Source organism: Ochotona curzoniae, unplaced genomic scaffold (genome assembly GCF_017591425.1).
Source record: "Ochotona curzoniae isolate NIBS_2020 unplaced genomic scaffold, NIBS_Ocur_1.0 scaffold_2476, whole genome shotgun sequence".
Lineage (NCBI taxonomy): Eukaryota > Metazoa > Chordata > Mammalia > Lagomorpha > Ochotonidae > Ochotona > Ochotona curzoniae.
Window position 1 is genome coordinate 9,855,945 of NW_024467095.1, and position 19,173 is coordinate 9,875,117.

The following is a 19,173-nucleotide window of genomic DNA, read 5'->3' on the forward strand; positions in this document are numbered from 1 at the left end:
AATGAGCATCAAGATGAGGCCAAGCCAGGAAATGCTGATGGTAGCTTCTAGCAGTTATCTTTATTTATTTATTTTTTTTTTTAAAGATTTATTTTTATTATTTTTTATTGGAAAGGCGGATATACAGAGAGGAGATACAGAGAGGAAGATCTTCCGTCCGATGATTCACTCCCCAAGTGAGCCGCAACGGGCCGATACTATGCCGATCCGAAGCCAGGAGCCTCTTCCGGGTCTTCCACGCGGGTGCAGGGTCCCAAAGCTTTGGGCCGTCCTCGGCTGCTTTCCCAGACCACAGGCAGGGAGCTGGAAGGGAAGTGGGGCTGCCGGGATTAGAACCGGCGCCCATATGGGATCCCGGGCGTGCAAGGCGAGGACCTAACCACTTGCGCCACCGCGCCGGGCCCTAGCAGTTATCTTTAGAGGCAAGCATGATCTGTCCATCTTTTCGCTTTTAAAAAGGAAATTAAAGAATTTGCTCGTCTTTGGAAAAGACTCTTACTGGGAAAAATCTTTAAGGAATAAGGAAGCTCTTTGGGAAAAGAGTTTTTGTGATCACATTAGGGAAAAAATGTTAATCTCTTTCCATAAAATTTGGTAGTACCTTAATTGGCTAAGAAAGCAAATATTGTTTTTAAGTCCTCTGTGCCCTGTGCCATCCTTTTTCATTTCACACATCATTTACAGCCTCTCATGGCACAATCATGCAAATTCAGCATCTCTATTCGTATAAAAATGGGGAGTATCCAGTGTTTCTGACTTTGAAAGTAGTGAGCACAGATGTTTTTTCTGGCTTCCTGTTATAAAAGGAGCTCAGAATCACACTTCCCCAAAGCAAGGCAATAATGTGGGGGAAAGGTTTGTTTGACTGGACATGCAGGAAGCACAATGCTGAACACAGAAATAGCAGGAGGAGGTGTTCTGGGATCCTCCATGGATTGCGGCAATGTCAGCTCTTCCACTGGGTCTGGAACACTTCCTGCTGTGTCTACTAGACTCCTTGACAGTCTTCACTGTGGGTGTCTGCCTGCCAGTGGTCCACAGCCACCATGCTTCTAGCCTCTTGTGGGAAAACAGCATTACTCTGCCCCTCTCTCTTCTGCCTAATTTGATTGTTCCAGCAGGTGCATGAACATTGAAATTGTTGTCACTTCAGAATTAGTCAGATTTGTAGTTTATTCCTCGTTGCTCACATTTCTGTGTCACTTATGAAAACAAATAATTGCTTTAGGGATGTGCTTATGTCCTTAACGGGAAACATTTTAAATAAGAATTCAGCCAGGGGGAGAATTCAAATGAAAACAAGCGAAGAAATGCTTTACTCATACCAAGAACACCCAAGATAAAACTGATCCACTCTTTTCTGTATAGCGTTTTTGGTGAGAGTCGAGCCAGACAGTCCAAATATTTTTAAAATTGTAGATTAGTACATCATCATCATAATTAGTGGCTGGAAACTCAAAATTGCAGAAAATCAAACACTTCAGAGTTAATGGATTCTGACCTGGGTTTCTCTTTCCCTTTAACTGCATCCCTATTCAGACTATGTCTCTCTTTTTATTTAAAAGTGTTTTAGAAGGTGATCAAAGACCCTTTGAAAACTGCTCATGTTTTATAAAATGAAGCACATTTTGCCAAAAATATGATCAACTCTGTCCTTCCTCCTCTACTCTGTTCCCGCTGTCTTAGAGGAAATTCAGAGTGATTTAGTTCCCCCAAATTCCTGTGGTCACACAGAGTGATCCACCTCAAAAGGACTTGTTTAGTGTTCAGTACCATTGGCATCCCAAGGTGATTTTGCAATGACTGAGGAAGTATTAGTGACAGGGTCCTGACTCGTTCCTTTTCTTAAGATAAGACTGTCCTCTGCTTTTCATGGTCTCAGGACCTTGCGGAGCAACTGACCTAAGGTGGGAATTGACAATACCAAGTATGTCCCTGTTGCTGAAGCAAAGCAGTAAGGGATTGCATGAGTACTGTCTTCAGCTTTGCTAGTGTCCCAACACAGCAGGTGGCTTTGCTTCTTAATAAGAGAAAGAGTTCCAGGTGTGAATGTGTCAGTAATGTTAACAGACTTGTTTCGTGTTACTCTGTGTTAATCAGAACTCCGTTCTCAGACCTATCTCTGGGGGAACAAGAGTTGCATACACAGCCACATTAAAAAGCTCATAAAACTTGTCAAGTAAATACATTGCATCCTCCAGTAATTATTCCCATGTAGAACTCTTGTGTTCTTAAGTAGAGACTGTATCTGTCTTTGTACTATGATGAAGCATCCTAAATATCCCACTACTCTTTGGAATTGCAGGTGTCTATTCATTCACTCATTCAGACCCATGTTTCCACCGGGTCACTCTCTCCCTGGGCATTGTGGCTGCCTCATTGATTAAGACATCAAAAAAAGGGAAGAATAAATCCTACCCTTACTGAACTTACATTCTGTTGGTACTACAAATGCTGCTAAGATCTAAGGCTAGGAATATTGTTAGACTAGAGTTCCTGTTACTATCTGTTTGCATGCGATGAAATATATTTCAGTTTTGGATTACAGACATATATCTACTCTAATGCAAATATTTTCTAGCCTTTCTAGTGCCTGAGATTCATTTTCAAGTTTATGTAAACAATATCCCTCAAAGAAAAGGCAAACAATGATCCTGTTCTCATATATATTAATATTTGCATATCCAATCAGGTTTGTAGATTTCTAGTTAACAAAGCACCTGAATGGTGTGTGCCTTTGGCCTAGCAGTTACTAGCTGTAAGCTGAGACACCTGCGTCCAATAGAACCTAGAATTCCTACTGTTCCTGCTTCTAGCTTTTTGCTGTTGTGTATCCTGAGAGGTAGCAGGTGAAGGTTCCATTAGTTAGCTCACCGACACTCCTGTGAGAGAACTCCTGGCTTCATCCTGGCTCAATCCTGGCTGTTCTGGGAACCTGAAGAGTGAGCCAGAGATTGGCCATGCATTCACTCCATTTCTGTTTCAAATAAAATAAAGATACAAACTTTTTTTAAAATGCCCCTCACTTTTAAAAGGTGCAGTTCTGTGGGTCATCTGACTAATAAGTAATATTTAATGATGGTATAGATTTGTTTCTTTAAAACTTTTTTAAAATCTATTTGAAAGGTAGATTTTACAGAGCAAGAGGGAGAGACACACAGAGAGGGGGGTCTTCTCTCTGCTAGTTTGCTTTCCAAATGGCAACAAAGGCCAGATCTGAGCCAGCCCAGAACCAGAAGCCAGGAGCTTCCTCTGGGTCCTCCATGTGAGTTCAGGGGCTTAAAGCTTTGGGCCAACTTCTGCTGCTTTTCTAGGCCATAAGTTTGGAACAGCAGAGACTCAGATCAGTGCCCGCATGGCATGCCAGCCCTTCAAGTGAAAGATTGGTTAGTGCACTAAGCTATTGTGCTGGTCCCATATTTCATTTTTTTTTTTAATTGCGTTGAATCTAAAGAACTTCTTAGCAAGCTGTGAAAGGATAAGTTGATTTTGACTTATTTTCATGAAAGAGTAGAATGCTTCCTTGAGATAATAAATGCATATAGAATTAATTATTGCTAACTGATTTAATAGGGCTGAAATTGCATGAATTTCTTGTCATCTGTTTTCATTGAGGTCATCTCTACCATTTCAAGAAACTATATAGTTCAACCAAAAGGACCTGGAAAGAGCTTGAATTACTTTATTTTCAACATCCCTTATCAAGATGTATTCCTAACATAGGGGTATTGTTTTAAAAAGTTAGCAATGAGAGCCCACTTTTTGATGTAGTGGGTTAGCCACCAGTTGCAACACCAACATCCTCTATAGATGCTGATTTGTGTCCCAGCTGCCCTGCTTGTGATACAGCTCCTCGCTGATGTTCCTGGGAAAGCAGTGGAAGTTTGCTCACGTAAATTCATGCCTTACACCAGCGTGGGAGACCTCCTGGCTTTAGTCTGGCCCAGATGCAAGTATTATGGCCATTTGGGGAGTGAACCTCTTTCTCTGTTTTGACAGAACCTTCTACTTTGTAACACTGCCTTTCAAGTAAATAAAATGAAATATGAATTTTTAAAATCAGTAATTAACATCTGCAGATCAAAGTGATTCCTATCATGAAATATCAAAGGTAGAATGTTTCGGGTGATGAGTTTATGTCAATTGTGAGACAAACACGTGTAAGACATTTTGCCTTCACGCAGACCATCTAATTTCCCCATTCCTGTTTCTGTTGATCTAAATCTTCGTAGGGCCTGCTTTTGATTACTTCCATGAGAAAGTTGTTGTCTAGTTAAAAGCTTTATGAATTCTCTGGAGAAAGACTTAAGAAAGTATTTGCCTAAGTAGTTTCCTTATATCATCTACTTTTAAAATATGTTTTGGTATTTCTATAAAGGGAATAAATTTCATGTATTTCATATACACACTTTAAAGAAAATAGTGATTAACCCCATGCTACCCTGCCTCCCGCATTTCCACCTGTCCTCAATCCTTCTTTTAATTCTTACTAATGGCATATGTTCCATTTTCTTTATAATTGAAAGCTTAACCTTCCACAAAATAAAGAATTTAAGAAATGAAAAAAAATATTCCTCAAGAGTGTAGACAAAGGTTGTACACATTAATCTCAAAATGTTAATTTCACTGATACATTATAATTTTCTCTATTTTAATTAGTTATCACACATCAAGGGAAACATGGTATTTGTCTTTTTGGAATTAACTTATTCCATTAAACATAATGGTCTCCAGTTGCATCCAATTTGTTGTAAAAGACAGAATTTCATGTTTCTTTATGGCTAAGTAGTATTTCATAGTGCATATATACTACAGTCATCAGTTGAAGAACATTTGGGTTGATCCTATGTCCTGGCTAGTTTGAGTTGAGCTGCTATAATCATAGGAAAATAGATGACTCTTTCATGTGCAGATTAATTTCCTTTGGGTAAATTCTCAGGAGTGGGATGGCTGGGTCATTAGGTAGATCTATTTTCAGATTTCTATGAAATCTCTTTTCTCCAAAGTGGTTGTACTAGCCAGCAATGGATTAGGGTGCCTTTTTCTCCACCTCATCGCCAGCATTTATTTTATTTATGTATTATTTTTTTGGATTCTAGCTGTTATCACTTGGGTTACGTAAAACTTACTGTTTCTGTTAGCTAATGATCCTAAGCATCTTTTCATGTGTCTGTCAGCATTTGTATTTCATCCTTTGAAAAACACCTATTCATCTCTGTAGCTTATTTCTTGACTGGATTGTTTGTTTGGTTGTTGAGGTTCTTGAGCTGCTTGTATGTGTTGGATATATCCATTTTCAGATGTATAATTTGCAAATATTTTGTCCCATGCTATAGGTTGCATCCTTACTCTGTTGAGTATTTACTTTGCTGTGAAGAAGCTTCTTGCCTTGATGTAATCCCGTTTGTCTATTTCTACCTTTATTGCCAGTGTGTCTGGGGTCTTTTCCAAGAAGTCTTTGCAGTGCCAGTGTCTTGCGGTGATTGCTATTTGCATGGTGTATTGTTTTCTAAGGATTTTACTTGAACTTTGGGATGTCTAGCGACTTAGGTCTTCTGAACTTAGAGGTCTTTCTTTCTTAAATCAGTAGCCATTTAAAATCATTTCTTAGTTCACCTTGAACTTAGCTAAAAGGCCAAGAGGAAATTATTTTTTCTTTCATTTACTACTCAGTTAATTTAGTCTGGTAATATCACTGGCCATGTGAAACTGCAGGTGGTCTGCACGTCATTTATTTGTAATTTCAAAAAACATTGTATTTATTTTATCATTGAGCTTTCCCATCCTGAAAAGGGCTTTGTCTCTGTTCTCTATTTTCTCTGCAAAGAAAAAAATAATAGCATGATGTGATTTAAAATCATCCCAAGTAGTAAGGAATGGGTTTAGAATTCAAGATTAGGCTATACTTTAAAATATTAACTCCTATTATAACACTGATCTGAAGCCAAATCCTTTGCTGTCCAAACAAAAATCATCACATTATTTGGTTGCTTAATCCCTCAACCCTCAAATATTTGTAAAGTAAATCTGAGGCATCAGTATTTAAAAAAAGAAAACTTATAGTCTGTCTTGCCTTTAGGTAACCATGGTATAAGGACCTCCCTTTTTCTGTTTCCCTTTAATCAAATGAGTTCAGGACCTTCATGTTGCTTTTGTTATAAAATTAGAAAGCACATTAATAGTCTTATCGAAGAAGAATTTCTTGATGAGTTGCTTTCATTTATTGCCATGGAAAAAGTCTGTCATTTGCCAAGCATGAAATTGGCCCTAAGATACTGAGTGTATGTTGCCTATTAACTGGTACTTATGACTGTCTTAAATGAGGTTGAGAAATCCTGACTCACAGGCTGGGCATTTAGATCAAAAAAGGACTGTTTTATCATAAATAGGTTTTAAACTGACAAGAAGCTTTTCCATCTGTAGGGATATTCACCTTCTTGTAAATAAATCTAACCAAAGCTAATGTTGTTTCTTGATCACATTTACCAATTGAGTTGTTAAAGAATAGACTTACAGTAGAGTTATAAAAGAGTCTCATTGAGGCCGGCATTGCAGCTCAGCAGGCTAATCCTACACTTGTAAACGCTGGCATCCCATGTGGACACCTCATGTCCCGGCTACTCCACTTCTGATCCAACTACCTACCTGTGTGTAACCCGAGAAGCTCTGGCCATTGAGGCCATCTCTCTCAATCTCCTCTCTTTCTCTCTGTATATCTCCCTTTGATTCAAAATATATATATATTTTAAGAATAGAATGCCATTCTTTGTTTATATGTGGGCAAAGAAAGGTCACCTGAGCTAGCTCTGAGATTTTTAGATGTGCTGGACTGAAATGTAATTGACTTGTTCTATTTTTTTTTCCTTCTGGCCATGAAGGCATATGGTCTGGCATCCTCCCAACATGATAAGTGTGGCAGTGAGTAATTGTAATACAAAGATTCTGAAATGTGTGGCCATGCATCTTTTTTTTTTCTAAGATCATTTGCTGATTCAGTAGCCCAGTTTCATCAAAGCCAGAGAGCTCACTTGGGTCTCAGCATATCAGTATGTCACAAAGTGAATAGAATTATTTTTAATTGACCACTGAGGTTTTCATTTTTCCTTGTGTTTTAAAACGATTTTTTTTTCTTTTTTACAAAAATTGCACATGACTTACTTGCCTAGAATGTCTGTCTTCATTCTATTTTTACCTGCTCCTTCCGGTGTACTTAAGCTAAGGTCTATGTCATTGACTCAGTATATATTGACATTCTTTCTGAAATGCAATATGATGCAATATAATGTTTGCATAATCAGCATCCCGTCTAGACCAGTGACAATGCAAAAGATGTCTCTTTTTGAAACAAATACTTTAGGAAACATTGGATTATAGACTTATAAAACCATACTACCTGAAGCCTTCTAATGAGTAGTTTGCACCCAAATTAATGTCCTTTATGGTAACTTAGAACACAATAACTTGTTAAGTGTGTATACATAAAATACATTAATTTATTTTTTCCCTCTTCTAGGTCGTTTATATTTACCTTTGGATAACAACTACCATATTACAGATGGAATCCTGTTCTTTAAAAGTTAATTTTTATTTATAAATGCATTTATGCTTTTTGCTTTTACAGTTGCTCCTTTGCCATTTTTTTCAGAAGTGAAGCAAATGTTTACCGTCCTGAAAGCATATATATAAGTACACATTTCTGATGTCAAATGAATGACATAATAAATGTTAAGAACAGTCAAGGGTAAAAAGATAATTTACAAAACATTAAACTTTTCTTCTCTTGCAGTGAGAGATTTTTCTTGAGACTGAATAGAAATGGGCTTCCAAAAGCTCCAGATAAACCAGAACGACACTGCTCTCTCTTTGTGGTATGTGAATCTTTCATTCCTGAAGTGGAATCTTCCAATTGCACTTTCTGTTACTCAGGAAAAATAATTTGGTTAAATAATTTGGTTAAGCTTTATAAATAACACGCAAATTGTATTAATAGCCAGAACTCTGAAAGCAACCATTCCCAACTGTTTAACTTCCTTATTAACCTGCTCAGTACTGCCGTTAGTATGCATGGACCTGGTTATGTTCCTGCCAGTGTTACAGGAGAGATCAGGTATAGGCTGGCAATGGCATTTACTCTGTGCTTAAGAAGTGTTAAAACAATGAATGAGAAACTAAATCAATGGTAGTCTTTGTCTTAAAGTATTATTTGATATCAATAGACCTAAGGTTGATTACAATGGCATTTTTAAGACAGGATTTCAATTATGTACTTTGACTATAAATAAATTATTAAAAAGTTCTCTTCCTTGTGCAATTTGTGAAAATAATCAGCTGTGTCCTTTAAGTACTGCTGCACAGATTATGAGTTGTAAAATAACTGAACTTTTCTTTTTGGTAGGATTTGGGTAGCAGCGAGCTAAGAAAGGACATTTTCATCACTGTGCACATTATCCGAATTGGTGAGTAGTGGCACTTTTCATTAGGAAGAAGTGTGAGAATGGTTTCTGTGTGGCTGTCATTTATTTGCTATCTGCATCAGAAAATAGTCAACATCAGACCTGAACCCAAGCATCGTGAAAGCTGGCGATTGCCTCCTGGTTCCTCAGCTGCTCAGGAGATCTCCTCATCCATCTGAATGGATTTTGGTCTCTTGCTTTGTAAATTGTTAAATGATTTGTTGAGTTTCTATTTTTTGCAATTATAATTTATTACTGTAAATCAAACTATTCAGAGCTAAGTTTCCTATAATTTTTGATCCAGTTGTGCATTTTCCAATGTGCAGAATGTGGTAGACCATTGTTACAGAAGGTGTTATAAGAAAATGCGTATGTTTTTAATTTCTGCAATGCTGTCAACTTACTGAGGTATGTAAAAAGTATGCTTTTCTAATTTTGTTGGGTCCCATAACTTTCTCCAAATTTGATTTTGCTGTGAAAATATTGAAAAACGCCTACAGAATCGAGCATATTTAACATCTTTTAGAATACATTTAATATATAACAGAAATTTTAAATTTTAGATACATCCTATAGATAAAAATGTGATTGGTAATTTATACATTGACATTATAAAATGGTTGATTTGAAAATGGACTTTAAATGAAGTCACATACCTAGAAAGTTAGCCACATGCTCCAGCATCAGGCTATGAAAATGAAACATTTGATGGTATTTTTAATACACATATCTAAAAAGTAACAGATTTATTTTGACCATTTTAAGGGTTTTTGAATCTGACTGATAAGAGGATATTAAGGGGTTTAGAAAGCAATTCCCTGAAAGTGACCTATCACAAGGTTTACTTTGTTGCTGGTTAGTAAAAGCCAAAGGGGCTACCACCATCTCCTTTTCTATTTAGCAATGGGCATTGGAATTACTGCAGAAGCCTTAATGTACAATAGCAAAATTTCGCTCGGATGGAAAGCATTTATGAATCTTTTTGCAGGTGTCTGGAGACCTTTGCATATTTTCCTTAACATTAACTTCTTATATTTCAACTTCAATATATTTCAGCTTTCTATCATCAAACAGAGCATGGATAATTCAATATGAACAATAAGCTAAATATCAATGGGATACTCTGAAATATATGACCGTTTGAACAAGGAGGAACTCTGTAATGGTCAGAGGCACCTGCAGAGATTTTACATGTGGGCTGAGATGTCTGCAGTCTGAGCTCTGTGCCTGGACTATGGCCATTTGATCGATTGCACTTGACTTGCTCAGTTCTGAAAGACTCAAACTGTTCTCATAAAGAGATGAAATTTTTTATTTATTTTTAAATTTTGAATTAAAAAAAAAACAACTTGAGAATGGAAGATGTGCCATTAGTGTGTGAACCTTTGGAAAGTCTTCATGACTCCCACCAGCATGGGAGGTGCATCCCAAGCGTGAAATGAGCTGCAGTCTTAACAACTGACCAATGGCAGCGGAAGCCCAGTGTTCCAATGGCTTGCCCCAAGTCAGAGGGTTGGGTAGAGGAGAGTCCAGGACTGAAGCAGGAACTTCTGTTACCCTGAACTTGGGGGTTTTCCATCACTAGCTGCATTTTGTAAGGTCTCTATTTTAGCTCTGGGTTTCTTTAAAGATGCAGGGAATCAAATGACTGTGTGGGTCATATTTGCTCTTTTACTGTGCAGGTCGAATGGGAGCAGGGGAAAAAAAGAATGCGTGCAGTGTTCAGTACCGGCGACCCTTTGGCTGTGCGGTTCTTAGCATCGCTGACCTGCTGACAGGAGAAACAAAGGATGACCTCATCCTGAAAGTATACATGTAAGAAAAGTACACGTGGTGGGTCCACGCAAGTCTGTGGCTGCTTCTAAGTGGAGGATGCTTTGTATGGGTAACAGAAAAGCCATGGGTGGGTTGACTTGATGAACCATTTTTGAAAAATCCGAAAATCTGTGTATGTGTGTACCCACAGGTCATTGATTTCCAGCTAAAAGAATTGGGCAGTTGAGAACTAATGAATACATATAGTTTATCAAATAGGTAGAACATCTACTGTGCATAATACTCTCTTTGAGTTTATATTTCTAGCATGGCTTTACCATCAGACAGTTAATTTGTTCTTGAAAAGTGGACATGTTTTAGTATAAATTAATGAGAATTAGCCAAGGGAGATTCAGTTGATTGCTCTCCTCTGTACGAGACTGCTGGGCCTGCTATAGCAGTACTAAACCAGTGGGACTTAAACAGAAATGTACTGACTTGGCATCCAAGATCAAGGTCATGGCAGAGATCATTTTTTTCTGAGAGCTGTGAGGTGAAATCAGCTCTCTGTTTCTCTCCAGTCTTTTGGTGGCTTGCTGGCAGCCTGTCACAGACCACTCTGTGGTCTGCTTTCATCTTGAGCTGTGTCCACCCTGTGTGCATGGCTATGCTGTGTCCAGCTTTCTTCCTCTTTCTGTAAGAATGTAATTGTACTGAGTCATTGGGGCTCAATCTGGTGGCCTCCTTGTAACATATTTCAACCTTATAGTGGAGTGGGCGTGCAAATAAACTTTCAGTTGCTAAATAAGTCACTTGATACAGTCCCAATCCTAAGTTCCGTGATTTTTAAAGTGCATGTGGGTTTGGATCTGCCTGTCCTGAAGGCTCCAGGTTGATATTTGAGGGCTGATAATGATATCATCCTCAGAGAGAACCCCTGTAGCTTCCATTTCCAGTTTGAGGATCACACAACTGGCCACTTCCATGAGTTATCTTGCTCCACTTTTCTAGATCACGGGTTGTGTTGATACATACAGCAGATACCAGTTGTCCTGTTGTCTGGGCGACATACGTACACTTCCAGTTGCTGTTTTTCCATTGCTCTGAGATTTCAAGGATTTATTCTCCACCCAGGGGGACTTAAACAATAGTTGTCAAAGATTTATCCATATGCTTTTAAAGGGCATGAAACCTGTGACCTTGATTTTGAATTTGAAAAGTCTGGCAAAACTAGTTGGTAGTAAAACCTATTGGCCTGTTTGTCTTATGGCAGCTCTCAGTTTCTTTTGTTGGGCTGAAATCCAAGGTGACCTTTCCCCCAAACTCTGCTGGTATGCATAAAGCAGAACTCTTATGAAATAGTAATGTCTGGTGACAACTTCCCAGTACTGTATGTGTGGTGGCTATAAGGGACTGGATTCAGCCCCTCACAAGTCTCTGCACGTAATGAACCCACACAGCAGCTGCTGTTAGCTCAGTTGTGGATGTAAGAGAACCAAGAGTTAGATGACTTGTTATAAGCCACCTAGCCAAGAAGAAAGAGAACCAGATTGGCAGTCAAGACTGTCCAACTCCAGAACCCGAACTCTTAAATTAGCTGGCTATATTTATTCTGGATGTTATTTTGCAACACTGTCCTGTGATGCAATAATGTTGTTGTGCAGTTTGCTGTTTATGGAAACAGGGATCTTCACGAACACAGTCTCATTATTTCTTACAGTAGCACTGTTTTCAGGTGTAGGGTGAATCTTGCACTGGATAAACTGAGGTACGGACAGTTCCACAATCCTGTCTTAGGCTATGTAGTCAGCTTCCAGGCCTTGCAGAAAATTTGGTGAATTTCACCTGTGGGAGATGCTCATTCTCATAAAAATAAATGTACTGTTCATTGTGGGAGTTCTTTTTGGTCTATTATTTTTTCTCAGGCATCTTATAAAGTTTCATGTAATTCTTGCTTGACAGGAAAGCCTTTAAAATGTGAATTCAGCAAATTGTGGAGCCATTTCAAGAATACTAAGCAGTTAAAAGAGCCAATGTACATTATTAGGAAGGAACTGTGGATTTAGAAAAACATTTTATACAAGCGCCTGCTAGAAAGAATGTGGAAGAAAGTTGTTTTTGTGAAGATGTCCAAGTCATTAGCCCATGTAGACTTAACTGGAGAGCACTGACAGATCCCTTGTCTAAACTGAAAGATATGCCAGCCACTTGCTTTAGGGACTCTAATTATATGTTGAGTGTTGATGTTCAATGAGTGAGATTTAAGGTCACTTCTAAAATAGAAAGTCATTTTTCTAATCCCATTGGCATAAAATAAGGAAACTGGAGGCACAGTATGCTAAATGGCAATTTGTTGTCTTATAACTGGACAAGGATGATGGTTACATTCCATGATAACTGTCCAGCCTCCCAAGACTCAGTGTTCAGTTTGTTATCTCACCATTAACTGATTCAAAAATAATCTCCATCACATTTATTCTGGATAAGCCTATGGTGATAATGATAAGTAAATATTTGAATAGATAATAAGCAAGCAAGCAAATAATTGTGAATTGCCACGCTCCTATGTGAACCCTTGGAAATCTGTGCTATGCAGTGTTTTATTGATAGTGTATAGAATGTTGCTATTTATGCATATTTGGAGGGCATGTTTGTAACTAATCAAAGGTAACTGGCAAACTCATAAACATGTCCACATGAGTGACTTCCTCCCCTGCGTCGCAGGGAAAGTGATGGCAGTAACGATGGGTAACAGAGCCAGATTGGAAAATCATCAGGAGTTAATACCAATCAGAGGACCATCCATACAGCTGCCCACCTTCCACACTTCTGTTGATCCAGCCAACACACATCCAGCCTTGAATGTATTACATTCAACTAGCGTTTACTAAGTACCCACAGCCTACCAAGTACTAAGCATCAGCAGTCCCAGATGCAGCCCTCATAACGCAGGTGACCTGCAGCATCTGCACAAAAGTCACACCAGCTGGCAGGTGATGTGCAAACATGAAATGGTACTGATGAGAGTAACAGAGATGCCGTTTCTCCCAGAGGTGGAAAACTTTTAGTCCTTTTACTGCCCTTTGCCAGCCTATCACCTGTGAAAGCTATATTCACATTACTTTAATTTTGCTTGCTTTGTTGCGTTTTGTTGACGAGTCCAACCTCGTCATATTACAAAATTTGGAGACTCACTGGGGATTAATATTTATTTATTTAATCAGGACATTTCTTTCTTCCTTTTTCTTTTTCTATTGATCATTTATGGGACATTACCCTAAACAAATACTTCTTAATGTTTTGGGGCAGTAATCCCATTTCACAACTGCAGGAATCAAAACAAAACTAGGTTAAATAAATTTCCCAAAAAACATAGCTCAGTTACTGTTGAGATTTCTCATTAGAATAGTTGAAATCTTAATCTGCACTACCTTCTACCATGGACAGTGTTCTCTGATACTGTTTTTTGTTTAAGGAGGCCACACGTAATTTGTATAGTGTTGCTGCATATGGAAACAAGAATCTTCACACACACAATCTCGCTGTTCTTACAGTAACAGTGTTTTCAGAGATGAACCTTTCATCCCAGCTGCTTCATACTGCGAAGCAGGTGGTTAGGCATTCCCACGTATGGGCATTGCTGCTCATCTTAGGGCAACCATGTTAAAATTGTCAGTCATTTGCAGCAGATTACTGGGGACTCCAAGGAAGCTTAGAGAAGTACATTCCAGTGTGCTTTAACAAAAAGAACAGATGTGCCATCAAGGCCATTGCTTGTTCTCATGCATCAATAAAGCATAACTGAGTGTTACTATTTTTACAGGTGTAACACAGAGAGCGAGTGGTACCAGATCCATGAGAACATCATCAAAAAGTTGAATGCACGTTATAATTTGACTGGCTCCAATGCAGGTGAGTTTATGGGACTGGCCGACTTTCCCTACACTTTATTTCAAGTCTTTCTCTTGTTTGTGTAGAGAATAATGATCAATCCTTCATTTTTTTCCATTCACTCCTGAACTTTAAAAATTCTCAAGCCACATCCTGGTATATCTCCCTTTGTAATAATAAGCTTGCACTGTAACTCTGAAAAATGTACTCCATGTCTTGTTTAAAACAAGCAGAGCAGCTGAATCTGTCCATTGGAACTGAATTTTGAAATAATATTGCAGTGTCATGATTTGGCTGTAGAACAAACATACAGGTTCACGGGTTACAGTTGGCTAAGGGGAGTGATTACAAAGAGAAATATCCTGTACCATTTACAAGGAAAAATAGAAAATATGTATGTGCTTATTTGGGGAACAATGAAATATATACAACTATAGGTTATAAATTATACAGAAATCACAATACCCTGTCATTCTTGTAAGATATTATGGGATCTTTTGCTTCTTTTAACATGTAAAAATTACATAACTTACCTATATAGCACACATGTCTGTGGGTCAATAGGCAAACATTTGGTAAACATTGCTTCCTGTCTACCTTTGTGACCCACATTAAAGCAAAATAAATTGTGCAATGTACTTTAATCACCATAAAACAACTTAAAATTGAGTAAGTTGTTATTTGAGCTGAATACGTTTTTTTTAAGACTAACTTTTAACACACCATGGATATAGTTACTTACGTTGTCATCCGGCTTACCTGGAAAATAGAAGCACCACATGTACATTCAGATGACTTTTTTCTTTCAGCCTTTTTCAGACTAGTATATCTTGCTCAGTCAAAATGGTCCACAAAGAGAAAGCCTTGTGATTCTGTTCAGTAAGAACCATAAGTGTACACAGCTCACACATGTGACAATGCTTCTGGCTTAATGAGTGATGGGGTCAGTTTTCTCCTCCCTGTCTCGAGCTGAGGAGGTAATCCAGTTTTTATTTCACGCAGTTGGTCATTTGCCGTAGAGAAAGTCCAGAATCTACCACTAAATAAACAAAAGTCTTGAAGCAGTTGGTATTGAGGGTAGAACCTCTGAAGTATAAGAGGAAATAATAAGCCTGGAATAGATAATAAGCATACTTCAAAAACTGCCATGTGCGTGCTTGGCTTTGTTGCCTGTAAAGGAATTATAATTGTGCTGATATGGACCACGTGGTTTTATTCTGGGATACCCTCAGGGGATGGTATAGAGAAATAATTTTCAAAGACTCTCATACCCAATTCTTTCATAGACTTCCAACAAAATGTGTTAGTTCTATTCTAAGTCTTTGCATATTTACTGATGCCATTAACTATTATTCTGTTACTATATATACATTAGGTCTCTGCTGTCCAATTCATAGATACTAGCTACTTGTATTCAGTATGTGTTGGCCTCACACAGTTCTAGATTGAGCTACATGTGCTATAATCATTAGCTGCATGCCAGAGTTTGAAGATTAGCAGCATAAAAAGAATGTAAAATATTCTTTTAGTATCTTTATATTGCTAACTTATCAAAATGTATTGTAGATATATTAAGCTAAATAAAATATATGATCGAATTGATTTGTTCCTTTCCATGTTTCTAACATGGCTCCTAGAAAAGTTCAGATTCCATTCATGACTCACTGTTTCTATGGAACTGTACTGTTCCAGACTTAGTGGAGACAATAACCGCTTGTTGAATTATTCTGCCTCACAAATTGACAATGTATGCCCACAGACAATGTTCATGTGTTCTTTCCCTCTGAATGTCCTAGGTCTCTTCATCTTCCATTTGCTCTCTATGTGAATAAATAAGACTAAAATTGACCATAACCTTCTGGCCTTTCCATATATTCTCTGACCTCCACACCATGTAGTCCTGAATAACTAGGATCTTGTTTTTTTCCCAGCTGCTTCTTGACTTCTAAGGTTTGCCCCTTTTTAGTATGCCACATGCAGAACCAAATTCTTTTGTTGTCAGGCTGTTTGAATTTATCATTGTCCTGACTCCAAGGTTGACAGTCCATTGTCATTTGAGTGATGGTGAAGTCTCAATGATTCAGCTTACTTGCTGCCCCCAGGGAGCTTCCTAATGAGACTGATCCTGTATCCCATAGCCCTTAGGAGTTAGGACTCTATCTAGGGCAAAGCACAGGTCTCTGCTTACGGACAGAAGCCATTCCTTAGAGGAATGTAACATGGTATTTGGGAATTTTATCTCCACAACCATTTTTTCCTAGTTTGAGTTGCAGTTTCACTAGCATAGGATGAGTATCGTCCTCTCGGTGTTATGGAGGGCATTAAGAGACAGTGGATGCAAAGCACATACCATGGGACTTGATACAAGTGTGTGCATTGTTTGCTCACCTTAAAGTCATCATCTGACATATTCTGTTCTTTCCTCTTAAGTCCAAAATGTACACTGACTTAATATCCTTTGTAAAGGCTTTTAGAATTACACTTTTTTTTTTTTTTTGCTGGGTTGGATTTTTGAGCCAGCTTCTCCTACATTTTGTTTCTCTCATTCTCTCTACTGATGGGTTGCTCATCTCTCTGAATTCTTTTGTTTGTTGTTTTTCTGATTACATGTATTATTTACAGAAAAGCAGGGCAACAGAGCATACTCACTGGGGCAGTTCCTCAGATACGTAGATGTTCTCCGCATATTCCATGGTCTTTGTCCATTTGATTGACTGCCCATTTGTACTTCCTGGGATTCTGTGTAACACTCTACCAGAGAATGAGATCCAAACCACCTAATTCCCTGAGACTCTTAGTCATTTATACTGAAATAAAAGCTGCTTATTGTACCCTTTGAAATTAAAAGAAAAATTTCATGGAGCTGTAAAGTCTTGTGTAAAGGGCTTCCGCTCCCTGGCGGGTCCCATTCCTGTTCTGCTGCCCACAGTGATGCCTGGGTTGCTGCACAGCCGATACTGTGCACTTTATACCTGGCTGCTGCTACAGGGGCCTGTCCTTCAACCTCAGCCCTTCTGCATCCTTCTTCCTTCAAGCCTGAGTTCCAAGAGGTGACATAACCAGCTCTGTTTTCTGTGCCTCTGATCGTCTTAACAGCTCCCATTTTGCCATTTTGGCTTCTTTGTCTACCTGGGCTGCTTGGACCTCCGTCTCTTCGTGATCCTCTCACTTCAGCTTTGCTGACTGATTCTACAACAATTAACCTTTATTATTATTTTTTTAATTAGTCTCTGATTTATTTTCTTTATAGTAGCTGTCACAATTAGAAGGTGAAAAGAAAAACAAGGCAGGTACACCAGAACTTATAAATATTAATTCATTTTTGAAATAGAATTTAGAAAGCGGGATAGAGAGATTTGTTTATGTCTATATATGGACCTTTTATAGTATTTAAATGCTTTATTTAATTTATTATTTATTTGAAAATCAGATTGAGAGAAGAGAGAGAGAATCGGAGGGAGAGAGTTTTCATCTGCTGGATCAGTTCCTGGACAGTTGCAATAGCCAGGTCTCCATGAGAGCAAAGCCAGGGACCGAGAGCTTCTTCCAGGTTTCTTACTTGGCTAGCAAGAAGCAAAGCAGTTGGACCAACTTCCACTGCTTTTCTCAGCTATTAGCAGAAAGCCGAATTGGAATTGAATCAGCCAGGACACAAACTGCCATCCATATGGGATGCTGGTGTTGAAACTGGCAGCTTTACTGGCTACACCCAAACACTCCCCCCGCCATTTGAATTCTTTGATTTATGCATGAACTACTTAAAAATTTTCTACAATAGTTAAACTTTTAAATGCCAATAAAAGTATAAGACATATACATTGGGACTGGCACCATGGCTCAATAGGTTAACCCCCTACCTTCCAGCACCAGCATCCCATATGGGTGCCAGTTTACATCCCAGGTGCCCCACTTCTGATCCAGCTCTCTGCTTTATAGACTGGGAAAGCAGTACAGGATGACCCAAGTCCCTGGGACTCTGCATCCCCAGAGGAGACCTGGAGGAAACTCTTGGCTCCTAGCTTCGGGTCAGCTCAGCTCTGGCTATTGCTGCCGCTTAGGGAGTGAACCAACAGATGGAAGACCTTTCCCTTTCTGTCTCTTTCTCTCTTTAAATCTGCCTTTCCAATAAGAATAAATAAATCCTTTCAAGAGGCATCAAGTTTGTGTGTGTAATTTCTTAGAGCCAAACCAAGACATAACTAAAAGGTGAAAAGCCTTATGGAATGTAACACAGTTGCATCATTTTTCCTGGCTTTAAGTCTAAGGGTGTAGCTTAGATATCCCGTCCGTATTGTTGGACCCATTTAATTAATTAATTAATTTATATTGGAAAGGCAGATCTACAGATCACAGTAACCTGACAAGGTTAATCTCATTTATTTACTATTCCATAATATTAATTGTAATCTCTCCTCATTCCTCACCCAGATTATTGAAATCATCCTACTGAATTTTCCACTGTACCTTTCCCAGATCCTGCTCAACTGGCTCAGTTTTTTTTTTAATGAGTTTCCATAAGCTTTTGGTTATCTTGACTGATTTGGAGTGAAGAGGTTATTTCAGGATTCTCTGACTATATTTAGTTTCAGAAAAAGTAAAGGACCAATTGTTGGCCTTTTCTTAGCATATGCATGCTTTAAAATACTGGAAATAAAAAGAACTATTTCAGTTTATCAACCTCTGTGGAACCTCTGGTATAGGAAGTAAATCAAACAAGGATTTAGACCAACATACCCACACACCCACATGGGACTGCCAACCACCCACCCCTATGATTCACTTTAGGGGTGTGGATTACTTCGGTTTACAATGTGAGCTTTGCATACTCCTCTTATGAAAACATTTTTACACTAGTAGCACATCTGTTCTTAGATCAGATGTTTTTATTACACTTTTAAGGACATCTTAATAACCTATTAATTTCCTTCTGTACTCATAGAAATTCAAGAAATTAACAAGAAAAACAAATATCCAATAATAATTTGGAGATGACTTTCTTTAAAAGACTGTGAGGCCAACAATCCTGTTTAAATCCTCATGTGTGCATGACAGTAAGGGCTGGACCAGGCTGACA

General features: G+C 38.4%; 1 protein-coding gene across 1 annotated transcript in view; it reads left to right on the plus strand.

The window, feature by feature from the left end:
- Positions 1-19,173, plus strand: part of DOCK4 (dedicator of cytokinesis 4) — a 350,501-nt gene that overhangs the window by 190,871 nt on the left and 140,457 nt on the right. Inside the window, exons 9-12 of the mRNA XM_041002001.1 lie at positions 7,787-7,868; positions 8,396-8,456; positions 10,136-10,268; positions 14,032-14,120. Of these exons, the coding sequence (XP_040857935.1) occupies positions 7,787-7,868; positions 8,396-8,456; positions 10,136-10,268; positions 14,032-14,120 (365 nt within the window). The remainder of the gene's footprint in view (positions 1-7,786; positions 7,869-8,395; positions 8,457-10,135; positions 10,269-14,031; positions 14,121-19,173) is intronic.